General features: G+C 38.2%; 1 protein-coding gene across 2 annotated transcripts in view; it reads right to left on the bottom strand.

The window, feature by feature from the left end:
- Window positions 1-12796, bottom strand: part of ASAH2 (N-acylsphingosine amidohydrolase 2) — an 87783-nt gene that overhangs the window by 57774 nt on the left and 17213 nt on the right. For both annotated transcript variants that reach the window (XM_079900924.1, XM_079900923.1), the window contains one exon: window positions 11671-11748. In XM_079900924.1, coding sequence (XP_079757050.1) covers window positions 11671-11748 — 78 coding nt within the window. The remainder of the gene's footprint in view (window positions 1-11670; window positions 11749-12796) is intronic.

The raw sequence follows: 12796 nt of genomic DNA, 5'->3' as shown, positions 1-12796 counted from the left end.
GTGCCAAGGGATATTCTAGTCAACTAGTATTTTCCAGTCAGTTGAAATACGCTTTTTTGTAGTTTTATTCCATTTAGTTTGGAAGGAAAATGAGGTGGTGGCCTTGACAGTTCCAAGGCTCTCCAACCAAAATATTTCCAACATGGTCACACTGAGGTCAGCCAGATGCAACCTCTCCAGTGCAATCAAAGGAAACCCACAGAACAATTCTATCAATGTTAGACTATCATTTAGTACTTATTGGGTGAAAAACTTTATATATAGGTTCTCATTTTATTCTCACAAGAACCCTTTGAGTCAGATGCTTTCCTTATCCCCATTTCAAACCAAGGAAACAAAGGCTCAGACTGATGAAGTAACATGACCAAGGTCACAGAGTTGTAAGTCAAGAAGCAGGACTATGAATCTGGGTTTGTCAGACCATAAGCCCATGTTCTTATCTGCTATGGGATGTGGGCTCTGTCTCTTCTGTTCATTCAATCGCTCATTCAATATACATTTAGTTAACTCTGACTCTGTGCCAGACACTGGGGACATAGAGATGCACAAGGCATCATCTTACCCTTGAAAAATGCTTCACAGACGATGTGACATTTGAGCTGGGTCTTAAAAGATGAGTAAGTCAAGAGGGAGGGGACATGGGGATATGTGTATACATATGGCTGTTTCACTTAGTTGTACAACAGAAGCTAACACAGCATTGTGAAGCAATTATACTCCAATAAAGATTAAAAAAAAAATGAAAAAAACGATGAGTAAGAACTTGGCAAGGGGATGACTGGAGAAAAGACATTCGTAGCAAAGGTACTGAGATGGAAAGGAGTGCAGTGTGTTCAGAGACTGGATAACCAGCATGACCAGAGCAGAATGGATGAGGGCAAGGAGAGATGGAGGTTGCTCCATTCATTCAATCAATATGAATGTATTAATAACCAAGTATGTGGTTGGCCTTATGTTAAACCCCAAGGAACATAGAGAGGAATCAGGTGTGTTCTCTACCATCAAGGAACCACAATAAATACCTGGGCGAAAGCAAATGCTAAGAATTTTGGTCTCTAATTAGACTATAGGCTTGAATTCCTATTTATTTATTTTCATTTATTTTAGACCATAGAAAATTAATTGCATTTTTTCTTTACAAAACTGAAAAAAAATGTATTCAAAAAAGTTATTTGCATTTCAGAATAAGAAGATACTGTTTTTCCTTCTCTGCCCTTTAAAATATATGCTATAAAAATATCAGGCTTGTCACAGCAACCAAAGTACTTTGGTAAGAGATGAATATTTATAAAGATAGGCAGAAAAGTGGTCATTTTAATTTAAGAATGCTTACTTACAGTTTATTTTATCTGGTCAAAAAGTATTCATCAAAGCAAAGTTCAAGAGAGAGGAAGAAAGGTTTAGGTAGTTTCAAAAGAAGTTAGAATATAGATATAAAAGGATGACTATGTCTTTCATAATAAACTTTTTAAAATAATGATTATGTCAGGGCTAGGGCAGGGCTCTACTTGAGTCAGCATGATGGAATCGAGGTGCTGAGGAAAGTCAAGAGATTTGAGATCTTATCATTATAAGGAGCAAAGTTAGCTAAACTTTCTAGATCCCTGTTTCCTAAGACTGAAAAACAGATTTCAACTATGCTTTGTGAATCACTAAACAGCAAATTAATACAGAATAGTATAATTATTCTCTCCTATGTAACTGAGACATTTTCTAGTGTCTCTTTCAATTCAGACATTGTGTACTTCCTATTCTGAAGCAGAAAAGTCAAATGCAGAATTGAGCTTCTTAAATATTCTAAAACAGTAACAACCCATCCCTGGTTCCATTCTCTCAGACCTGAGCCTCCCTGTTCATATGGAGGTCATGCTCCGCACAAAGGTGACTGGCAAAGGGGTAAGTGGAGGCTGAAATCCAGCCCCCTCTCAGCTCCCCGAACGAGGCACCTTAGTCAGCGCAGAGAAGGGAGAGCCTTTGTGTGCTGTGCACCGAGTCCTATGTGCTAGGTGTGGCCATCTCCAACCTAAGTGCCCACCAACAGGGGAAGAGAATATTGTACCTCCATTCAAAGGTAGTGTTCATGAAGATGTGTAATAACATGGGAGCCCTTTGGACAAATACAATAGAAGATGCTGTAGTGGATTCAATAGTGTCCCCCCCAAAATTCACATCTACCAGAACCTCAGAATGGGACCTTATTTAGACATGGTCTTTAGAGTGTAAACGAGGTAAAGATCAAGTGAAATGATACTGGCTTAAGTTGGGTCTAAAATCCAGCAACTAGTGTCCTCATAACAAGCGGAAAGGGACAGAGAGACACCCAGAGATAGAGATGTAGGCAATGTGAACATGAAGACAGAGCCAGAGGGATGTATCTACAAGCCAAGGATTGCTGGCAGCCACCAGAAGCTAAGAGGAAGACATGGAACTGATTTTCCCTCAGAGCATCCAGAAGGAACCAAGCCTGCCAACACCCTGATTTCAGACTCCCGGCCTCTCGACCTGTGAGAGAATAAATTTCTGCTGTTTTAAGCCAACCATTCTGTAGTTCTTTGTTATGGAAACCCTAAGAAACTAATATAGAGGCCATATGTCTTAGTGGCTAAGAGCTCTGGAATCAGACACAAGTTACTTAACCTATCTGAAACTCAGTATTCATATCTGTAACATAATGATAATAGTATTATCTACCTCACGGCATTTGACAATTAAAGGAACAAAAACATCTGAAGTGCTTAGCACAAAGACTGGTTTGTGCTAAGAATGGAATAAATCATCACTATGATGATGTTGATGCTGATTTTGATACTGCTGCAGCTGGTGGTGATGATGACTATAAGGGAAAAAGATATCCAAAGCCCTGTGTATATGTGTGTTTCATAAGGTAAACACAAAATTAAAATATATGATACGTGTGCATGTGTGTATTCAGCACACGTATATTCACCCCATATAATATGAGCTTTAAATAATTAAATGAGGAAACGCTGCCCTCTTGTGGCAGAGACTTGAGGGCTTACAAAATACCAACGTGTCCTCTCCTTCCCAGTCCCTCTGGCAGGGTGGGGCATGTGAATCTGACCGATAACATATGTGAAGAAGGACCACCCAATTTTGATTAGACTTTGCATGAGTGGGAAATGTGCACATTAAAATCTTTAATGTGTTAAGCCACTGGAATTTCATGGTCTATTGCATCGCCTGGCATTAATGAACACCTCTTAACACACACCGAATTAATACACCACTTTTTCACTTGCCTTACCATCCTCCTGGCCTCACCCCACTACAGACTACTGGGAAAAGGAAAGCAAAGGGTGTTGCATCGTGTTATACTGTAAGGGTTATTAGGCCTGGAATTTTACCCAAAGGGCAACCTGAATTTGAAACAAGCAGAAGCAATGACTCCAGACCAGACTACTCAGATTAAAGGACAATGGGCTGTAGCCAGAGGACCCCTTCTAAAGTTACAGGTAAACTTGGTGGCCTGCATCCTGGAGAACCTTTCTACCATCTCTGCTCAAGAGAAGAGATGTCCATTCTCAACTACTCATTTTGTTATCTTCAAAAGTCCTGGATGAAAAAAAAAACAAAAATACCCTCTCAATAATGTTACTGGAGAGATATCTGGTTTGGATGGATTCCATTTAGTTCATTAAGTTACTGCAATCAAAGTTCTTGCATCCCAAATAGTATGATTAAGTAATCAACAAAAGTAAAACAAGAAGTAGCCAATAAGAATAGTTTTTTTAATTCAGCCTACCCAGGAACTGAAGAAATTGAAAGGAAAACAAGAATGATTTGGCTTTTTTGGGTCTATTACTTAACATTTGTAAAGCATGTTAATACCAAAATTGGCAAGAGCACAGGAAAGAACGCTCCATTCATGCTTGGGTAGAAGCAGTGTAAACCAGCAAGTTTTCCAGAGGACCATTTGGCAAATTATGAGAAAAGCTGTAATAACTAATATCCCTCTATTGGCTCAGCAACCCCACTTCTAGGAATTTAGCTTAGGGAAATCATTGGCAATATATACAAGATATCTGCTCATGAATGCTTAGCACAGTGTACTTTATGATAGAAAAAAGCTATAAACTGAAATGTCAAATGATTGGTGATTTGTTTGGTACATTATCATACATATAATGGAACTATACAACAATTTTAAAATGGTGATTTAAAAAATACTACATTTCTTTTTATGGCTGAGTAATATTCCCCTGCATATATGTGCCACATCTTCTTTATCCATTCATCTGTCGATGGACACTTAGGTTGCTTCCATGTCCTGGCTATTGTAAGTGGAGCTGCAATGAACATTGTGGTACATGAGTCTTTGAATTATAGTTTTCTCAGGGTATATGCACAGTAGTGGGATTGCTGGATCGTATAGTAGTTCTGTTTTTAGTTTTTTAAGGAACCTCCATACTTTTCCACATAGTGGCTGTATCCATTGACATTCCCACCAACAGTGCAAAAGGGTTCCCCTTTCTCCACACCCTCTCCAGCATTTATTGTTTGTAGATTTTTTGATGATGGCCGTTCTGACCGGCGCGAGGTGATACCTCATTGTAGTTTTGATTTGCATTTCCCTAATGATTAGTGATGTGGAGCATTCTTTCATGTGTTTGTTGGCAACCTGTGTATCTTCTTTGGAGAAATGTCTATACTCAGCCATAAAAAGAAATGAAATTGAGTTATTTGTAGTGAGGTGGATGGACCTAGAGTCTGTCATACAGAATGAAGTAAGTCAGAAAGAGAAAAACAAATACCGTATGCCCACACATATATATGGAATCTAAAAAAAATTGTTCTGAAGAACCTAGGGGTGGGACAGGAATAAAGACACAGACGTAGAGAATGGACCTGAGGATACGGGGAGGGGGAAGGGTAAGCTGGGACGAAGTGAGTGAGTGGTATGGACTTATATATACTACCAAATGTAAAATAGATAGCTAGTGGGAAGCAGCTGCATAGCACAGGGAGATCAACTCGGTGCTTTGTGACCACCTAGAGGGGTGGGATAGGGAGGGAGACGCAAGATGGAAGAGATATGGGGATATATGTATATGTATAGCTGATTCACTTTTTTATAAAGCAGAAACTAACACACCATTGTAAAGCAATTATACTCCAATAAAGATGTTAAAAATAATAATAAAATAAAAAATACTACGTAGCACTGAAAGATATTCATAAGGTAATTGTAAATGAAGAAGTTGCCAAATTGTATATACAATAAAGTGTCATTTTCAAAAAATAAAGAAAAATAAACATGATTAGGTAAAGGTCTGAAAGCCTATATAACAAAATATTAGAAGTTATTGAGGCCCAGGATTACCAGATGATTTTAAATTGTTATTTTTGTTCACCTTAGAAATTTTAGGAAATACACGAACAAAAGGAAGATTTTTTAAAAACCACTGTACAACACCAAGAGTGAACTCTAATGTAAATTATGGACTCTGGGTGAAAATGACCTGTCAGCATAGGTTCATGGATGGTAACAAATGTACCACTCTGGTGGGAGGTGTTAATAACGACGGAGGCTGTGCATGTTTGGGGGCAGGTGTATATGGGAAATCTCTGTACTTTAATTTTGCTGTGAATCTAAAACTGCTCTAAAGAATAAAGTCTATTAAAAAACAACTTTGCCAGCCCTGGCATAGTGTCACTTCTCTCATCTTTTATTGATCAAAGTGGTCCCGGGGCTGGCCAAGTTTCAAGGGCTGGAAAAATCTCCACTCTTGAAGGGGACTGGCAAGGTCACTTTGTATAGAATACATAAGGTAAGCGCTATTGTTGCCACCATCTTTGGAAACTGTAATTTTCCATTTAAAGATTTTTTTTAGTCTATCAATCCCAAAAGGAATAAAAAGCACTGAAAAAGTGAGATAAATAGCAAAGTGAAGAGATATAGACAAGTCCAGATACATAATAATCGTAATTCATAAAAATAAACTAAATTCACTCATTAAAAGATGAAGATTATCAGAGTAAAAAACAAATAAATAAAGCTATATGATATTCATAACAGACACTTCTAAAATGTAAGAACAAATAAGAGTTGAAAGAAAATGATAGAAAAAATATACATGGCATATTCTAACCTACAGAGAGCTGAGTTAGCTATATTAACTGAAAATACATAGATTTTTGAGGCAAAAAATTTATTATTAGGTATAAAGAGAATCACTACAAAAACAAATAAAAAGCACTTCAGATACATGGAGATAACATTGTTAATATTTTTTATAGTATTTTAAAGCTTCTAGTACCCATAGTATATGAAACTAAGAGAGCATCTACCTTGAAAGAATGACTTTTTGTCATGTTTATTTCTTATCATACATTCCACATAGGAAAATAGGCAGAAGAAAATGTACCTGAATATTAACCATGGTTGACTTTGGAAAGTAAGTCCAATGTCTTCTGCTAGTTATGACAGCTGGCTTTTACAGCTTTGGTTTCTAAACTTGGGACAATTTAAATTAACAAGTATGATTAATCTCTGCTATCAGTCAACTCTCATCACCCTCGTCATCAGAAAGCCCTTTTTAAGCACCTTCACTTTACATGGGCATGGACTAGACACAGAACGAAAACTCACTACATAACCAAGGCCTACACTGCACTGAAAAGGGAGAGCACAAATAAGCTGGTAGGAAAGTTGGAGCAAGAAGACGGTGTCAAGCTTCACAACAACATAGAAGAGGCAGAATAGGAAAGAGAAATTCAGGATGTAGAAACAGAGCGGGGCTTCACAAACCAGAGCGAAGGCTAATGGAGAAGGTATTTATAAAGACATGATGATGAGATGGAGAAAAGGTCAAGAATGGCTGGTGAAAGGCAGTCACTGAGGTTTCCACATTTGCTCTCGGCGTGGGGTTAAGTACACTGAGGAGAGAATGTAGGGGGGAGAATAGAGAGCCATAGAGGATAAACAGTTAGAAATTATAATTCAAGAAGTCATAGTCAGAAATCATAGAGAAGATTTATACACACACACACCCCTCAAACTGAGTTCCATAAGTCAGTATCATTCGAATGAATTAATTTCATAAATTGGGTTTTTCTAAGTGTGTACATAAATTATTCAAATAGGTTGCACAAATCACTGCCCCTTGTTGTCTTCTGAAAATGTGCCTTGAAAGGATAACCCCTTTCTGTAAAAATAAAAGGATTTGCAATGTGTAAAACAGAAGACAATAGAGAAATTATTCAAAAATCTGCTCAGACCTTCCTTCCAGCTCTGAAGGAAGCCGTGCGATACTGACTCCTAAAGCGTTAATGAGGTGAGAAAAAAAAAAAAAGAAGGGTCCATGCCACTCCTACAAACTTGAGAAAGGAAACTTGGCAGACGGGAAAAGATAGGAGAAAGGAAGAGAAGTGAGACAGAGCCTGTCCGGCTGCACCACACTTGAGGAAATGAGTCAGTGTTCCCAGCTGCCACTCCCAGAGCCTCCATTCAGATTATCTGCCCACCCCTGTGATTCTTCTCTTGGTACAGATATTTGAAACCTGTTTTGTTTTCTCCCTTCATCGTTTCTTCGTTCCATAGCATCTTACTACATCAGGATCTCCCAGAACTCCACTCCACAGACTCCTTCTTTGAGGTGCCTTCCAGAATCTCCCTAAGTGAATTTTGTGACTGCCACACAGCTTATATTTTAATACAGAACATCCCAAACATGTTCTCCACGTCTGGAGAAAAATCATTTACTGTTTTTTCATACAGTAGTATCAGTCAAAAAGAAATATTTTCCTTATAGACAGATCAAGTGAGGCAAATGTTGGCCTTACAATTGTAGAGGACTTGATGGATTATGGAATAGTTTCATGCACATAATTCTTTCATCCCTCAAGTCACTACTCTTCCTAACCCTTCAAGAGCCCCCAGCTCCCAACCCCAGCTGAAAACACTTCAGTGATTTTCTATTCCCCTTTGTTTAAAGACCCAAATCTTTATCATGGCATCTAATCTCTACCTCTGAATTTAATTCACAACACCATGCCCCACTGTCCTCGCACTCCACCCACACAGAACTATCAGCACCTCAAACAGGCCACAGGACTTTTGCACATGTTTTCCCATCTGTGTTAAATGTTCTTTTTTACCCCCCACTTTGCCAGTTAATTCTTACCCTTCCTTTGGTTTTCAGTTCCATTGTCTCTTCCTCAGGGAAGCCTTTCCCAATCTCCCTGACCAGGTCAAGTCCCTTTAAGATAGCTCTTCATACCTTCCTTTCTTAGCAATTAACCCAATTATAATTATACATGCATTTGTATGACTATATGATCACCTTTTGTCTCCACCAGTAGACTATAAGTTCTATAAGAACCACAACTAGTAGACTATAAGTTCTATAAGAACCACAACCAATTTTTTTCTCAGTGTATCTGTATAGTACTAGTTCAGTTCATGACACACATCTTCCACAATATTTAATAAATGAATGAATGCATAATAATCTCTATGTGGAGAGATGTTACATCTACATTTGAGAAATGTGGAAACTGAGTCTCAGAGATTTTAAAGGATTTGCTCAAGGAGCACAGACACAGGTATTTGACTCCTGACGTTATGACCATTTACTGGAAATGCATCATTCCAAGGACTGGAAAGCCCTTCCTGGCACATAGTAGGTGTCTGGTGCAGACTTGTTGAATGAAGAAATGAAAACAACAATGAAAGTAGCAAGGAATAAATTATGAACTTCAACATGGTTTTCAGGGTGAAGAGAATAGTCTTGGCTGCGACATTGGCAGGTCACATCACCTTTCCAGGCCTCAGCTGAGGTTTAAACTTCGATGATCTTCATGCTCTGCAAATCTGAGGTTCTGTGCTTCTAAACTCCTCATACCTTGGCATCCTGCCTAATAGCAGGTACCTACATATGGTGGCTGAGTTACTTAGCAGCCCAGATTTGACTTTACACTTTGGATCATTTTTACTGTATTCAAAGAGCAATTATCCCTATGCAACAAGAGGCAATTGCAGGGGCAATTTCATCAAGGATAATATACAGCGGCTATAGAAACAGCAGAAAGTTATTGCAGGCTGTTAAGCACAGCAGATGGAAAAGCATTGTTATAACATTGACAGTTGACCCTGGGACTGCCAGATATGTTATATAGTTACATGCAAGGAAGCAAAGAGAATCTGGTCCCCAAAATAGCACTTTGAGTGTCCTCTTGGCATTCTTCAATGATTCAGAAACTAAATCAAAGTGAGAGAGTGGCATGGACATATATACACTACCAAATGTAAAATAGATAGCTAGTGGGAAGCAGTCACATGGCACAGGGAGATCAGCTCGGTGCTTTGTGACCACCTAGAGGGGTGGGATAGGGAGAGTGGAAGGGAGACACAAGAGGGAAGAGATATTGGGACATATGTATATGTATAGCTGATTCACTTTGTTATACAGCAGAAACTAACACACCATTGTAAAGCAACTATACTCCGATAAAGATGTTAAAAAAATAAAAAATAAAGGAACGAGTGTATGTATATGTACAATAGAATCACTTTGCTGTACACCTGAAACTAACACAACATTGTAAATCAACTATAATCTAATAAAATTAAAAATAAATTTTAAAATAAAATAAAATTTTAAAAAAGGAAATCATGAATGGTCTCAGTTATTCAGCCAAGAGTTAAGTAGAAACTATAAGGGAAAAGGCACTTTCTTCTCCTAACAAATTGCGAATTCTCTAACTAGTCATACATACATGTCCTTATCCTGTCTCCTTACCAAATTCCCCATTAAAGTGATCCAAAATCAAGAGGTAGGTTAGCTTTCTAGATTCATCTCTCAGCCACTCCTTGACCTAAGCCCATAATCTGGCCTCACAATGCAGTTTTTTCACGGCTCCATGAGAACTCCCATGGCTCCTTCAGGTCCAGTTCAGTGTCATTTCCTTTTTGAAGCCTTTCACGATGCCCCCAGGTAGAGCTCAGTGCTACCACCTCCAAATTCCCACAGCATTTATTTATGCCCAGGTGACAGCACTGATGGCCATCTGATTATGTTATGATTATTTGTCTGTCTCTTGCCTCCTGCCCAGATCACCACACTAGCCTATAAAACTAAGATACGGACTATGCTTTATTCATAATAATATAGCCCAAGCACACAGTTGCATGCCTGACATTTAGAAAGCCTATTGAGTTAAATGCTAGGTGGCAACTAATCAGTAGATGAATTAACTGTAAACAAAGAATGAGTCCTATTTTATCAACCCACATAATAAAGGTTATTTTATCAGGGAATTTTTAGTGACCTCACTTTAACCCCAAAGAAGTAACACGAATGCTAAGAGTTTCAAGCACTCTGAGATGCCAATAATGGCATTTTTAGAAGAGGTAGAATGTTATTCTACTACTTACCTTTTAGCTAAAATTATTAAACTCTTTTTATGCCAGGCATAGAACTAGAGTTTTGTATGCACTATCTCATTTAATCTTCAAACAATCCCATGAGGTATCATTATTCCCATTTTCAAACAAAATACTTGAGGTGCAAGTAGATAAATTACTTTCCCCAGGGCACAGGGCTAGTAAGGGGCAGAGCTGGGGCTTGAATTCAAGTCCTAAAACCTATATCTAAAACCTAAATGCTAAAACCCAAACTCCTTACCACCATGCTGTTCTCTACCCAGTTATAGGACCAACCCTAGTATCTGAACTGTGGGTCAGTCTTCAATGTTTTTCTTCACCTCGTATTACTTTCAATTTACTTAATTTTATTCACATAGAAATTTTACTTAGATATTTTATAATCCCCCGGAAGACTCCTACCCCCTTTAAGAACAGTTATTATCAACATTTAAGGACTCATTTTATCCCTCAATTTTAGAGTAAGAAAACTGAGACACAGCAGTTAAGGAACTTGACCAAAGTCACACAGCCACTAAGAATGAGAGCCCAGAATGAACACAAGCCATTTGACTCTTGCACCTACGTGCTATCATCCGCTTCCTTAGGACATTTCTGTGTCAGTTTGGAAGTCCACGGGTCAAGGTGTCTGAAACTGTTACCCATCCAGACAATTCCTGAGTCAGTTCAATTGCAGCAACCAAAATCACACGTGAATGCAAATGCTTTCTTGTCAAAGAAAACAAAATTCATGTGTTTCCTTACGTACAAAATGGAGCTAAAATCTGTGCCAAGATGTAATTTTGCCTCATCTGCTTCTGTTAGGTGGTCTCGGTTCTGCTTTTATCACTAATTGGCATTGTCCTACATTAGACTTAATCCTTTCAGAAAAGCACAGGGAAATAACCTCAAACCCATAATCACTTGCTGGTTGGTCAGATTGTTTTCTCATTTCCAAGAGATCATTGTCTACCACCATATGAGATCTTGATACAGTAAAAACCACTAGCATTTACTGAATCTATTATATGTCAGACGCTATGCTAAACTTCTTCACCCAGATCCCTCATTCACATAATCCTTTTATTAGTCCTGTTTTACAGGTGAGGAACTAAGCCCTGGGATGCTGAGAACGTTGCGTGAGGGCCCATGGCCGGACCCCAGATATGATTCAACCACTCAGCTTATTCTCAGTCTCTGCTGTCACTGTTCTGGTCTCTTTTTCCCCCCTGTAATTAAGGAAAATCATTCAAACAGAAATTTTTTTTTTTAAGTAAATAGAGTACCTGATAAGACCCAGGTCGTCTCCGTTCAAATCTACCATTTTCAAGAGTACCATTTCCTTGTCTGTATTTGAAGAATACCTAGTCAGCAAAACAGAGGAACTTAGTGAGTTCTAGGTTAGAGCCTGGCCCTCATGTATGACCCCCTCAGCCAGTAGCTGACACAAAAACCAAAACCAAAATGACTCTCAGTAAGCAAGGCTCCCTGACACTCTAGTTCTACAAACTGCATCCAGGATCTCATTTCTCAGCTAAAGAAATGATTTGCAACTGTGAGCAAAGGGGCATTAGGTCAGCTAACTGGAGATGAAATATACATTTTTATGTAAAATATGCAATATTATATAGCATATATTATTTCTTTAAAAAAGGTTTTGTCTTTGAAATATCTACTCATACTAAATTTTAGTGAAATCTCTTAAAAATAGCAGGGAATGTGCAAAATCAAAAGCATTCCTGACCTACAATTTAAAGGGTTCTTTTATGTCCTTTCAAGGGAAATCAGATTATATTTTCTAAAAATCAACTCCTTTGAAATCTTTTAAAAAATATAGAGACAAATATGAAATGTCAAGTGGTCAAGTTGAACTGCGATATTATTTTACTCTGCTATAGTAGCCAAGTACTTCTCCTCTGTCACAAACCTCGTTCATCACATAAAAAATTAAAAAATAATGGGCTTCCTTAGTTGTCCCATTCAATTATGCCAGTTTTATGTCTTGCTGGCATAATGTCTTACGTCTTGAAAGAGTTGTTCATTAGTCGAACAAATATACGTTATGCACATTTTTATATTTTCCAGATGAGAAGCAGAGAACCCCTAAATTAAGATTTAAGTGGATCTCTAAAGGTTACACAACTAGGAAGTGATAAAGCTAAGATGAGACCACAGTTGTGCCTTCTTTGAAAGCCCAGAGTCCTTCAAACATTCACATCTGACTCCCACAACCAGCAAAGGGGGAAGACGTGTGCATAGGCTGGTCTGTGCTCCTGCATTCTCTTTTTATTTCTGCTTGTCTTAGATTATCAGCATGTTTTTAAATTATTTCAGCTTTAATACCCTTTCAGGATCTCACCATACCCATCAAGTTACAACGCTGTTCTTAGATTTTGTTGCTGGTTCCTAAAG

This window comes from Stenella coeruleoalba (genome assembly GCF_951394435.1).
Source record: "Stenella coeruleoalba genome assembly, chromosome: 16".
NCBI classification, from domain to species: Eukaryota; Metazoa; Chordata; class Mammalia; order Artiodactyla; family Delphinidae; genus Stenella; species Stenella coeruleoalba.
The sequence above is the reverse complement of the archived record's forward strand: the minus strand, read 5'-3'. Positions and strand labels throughout refer to the sequence as shown.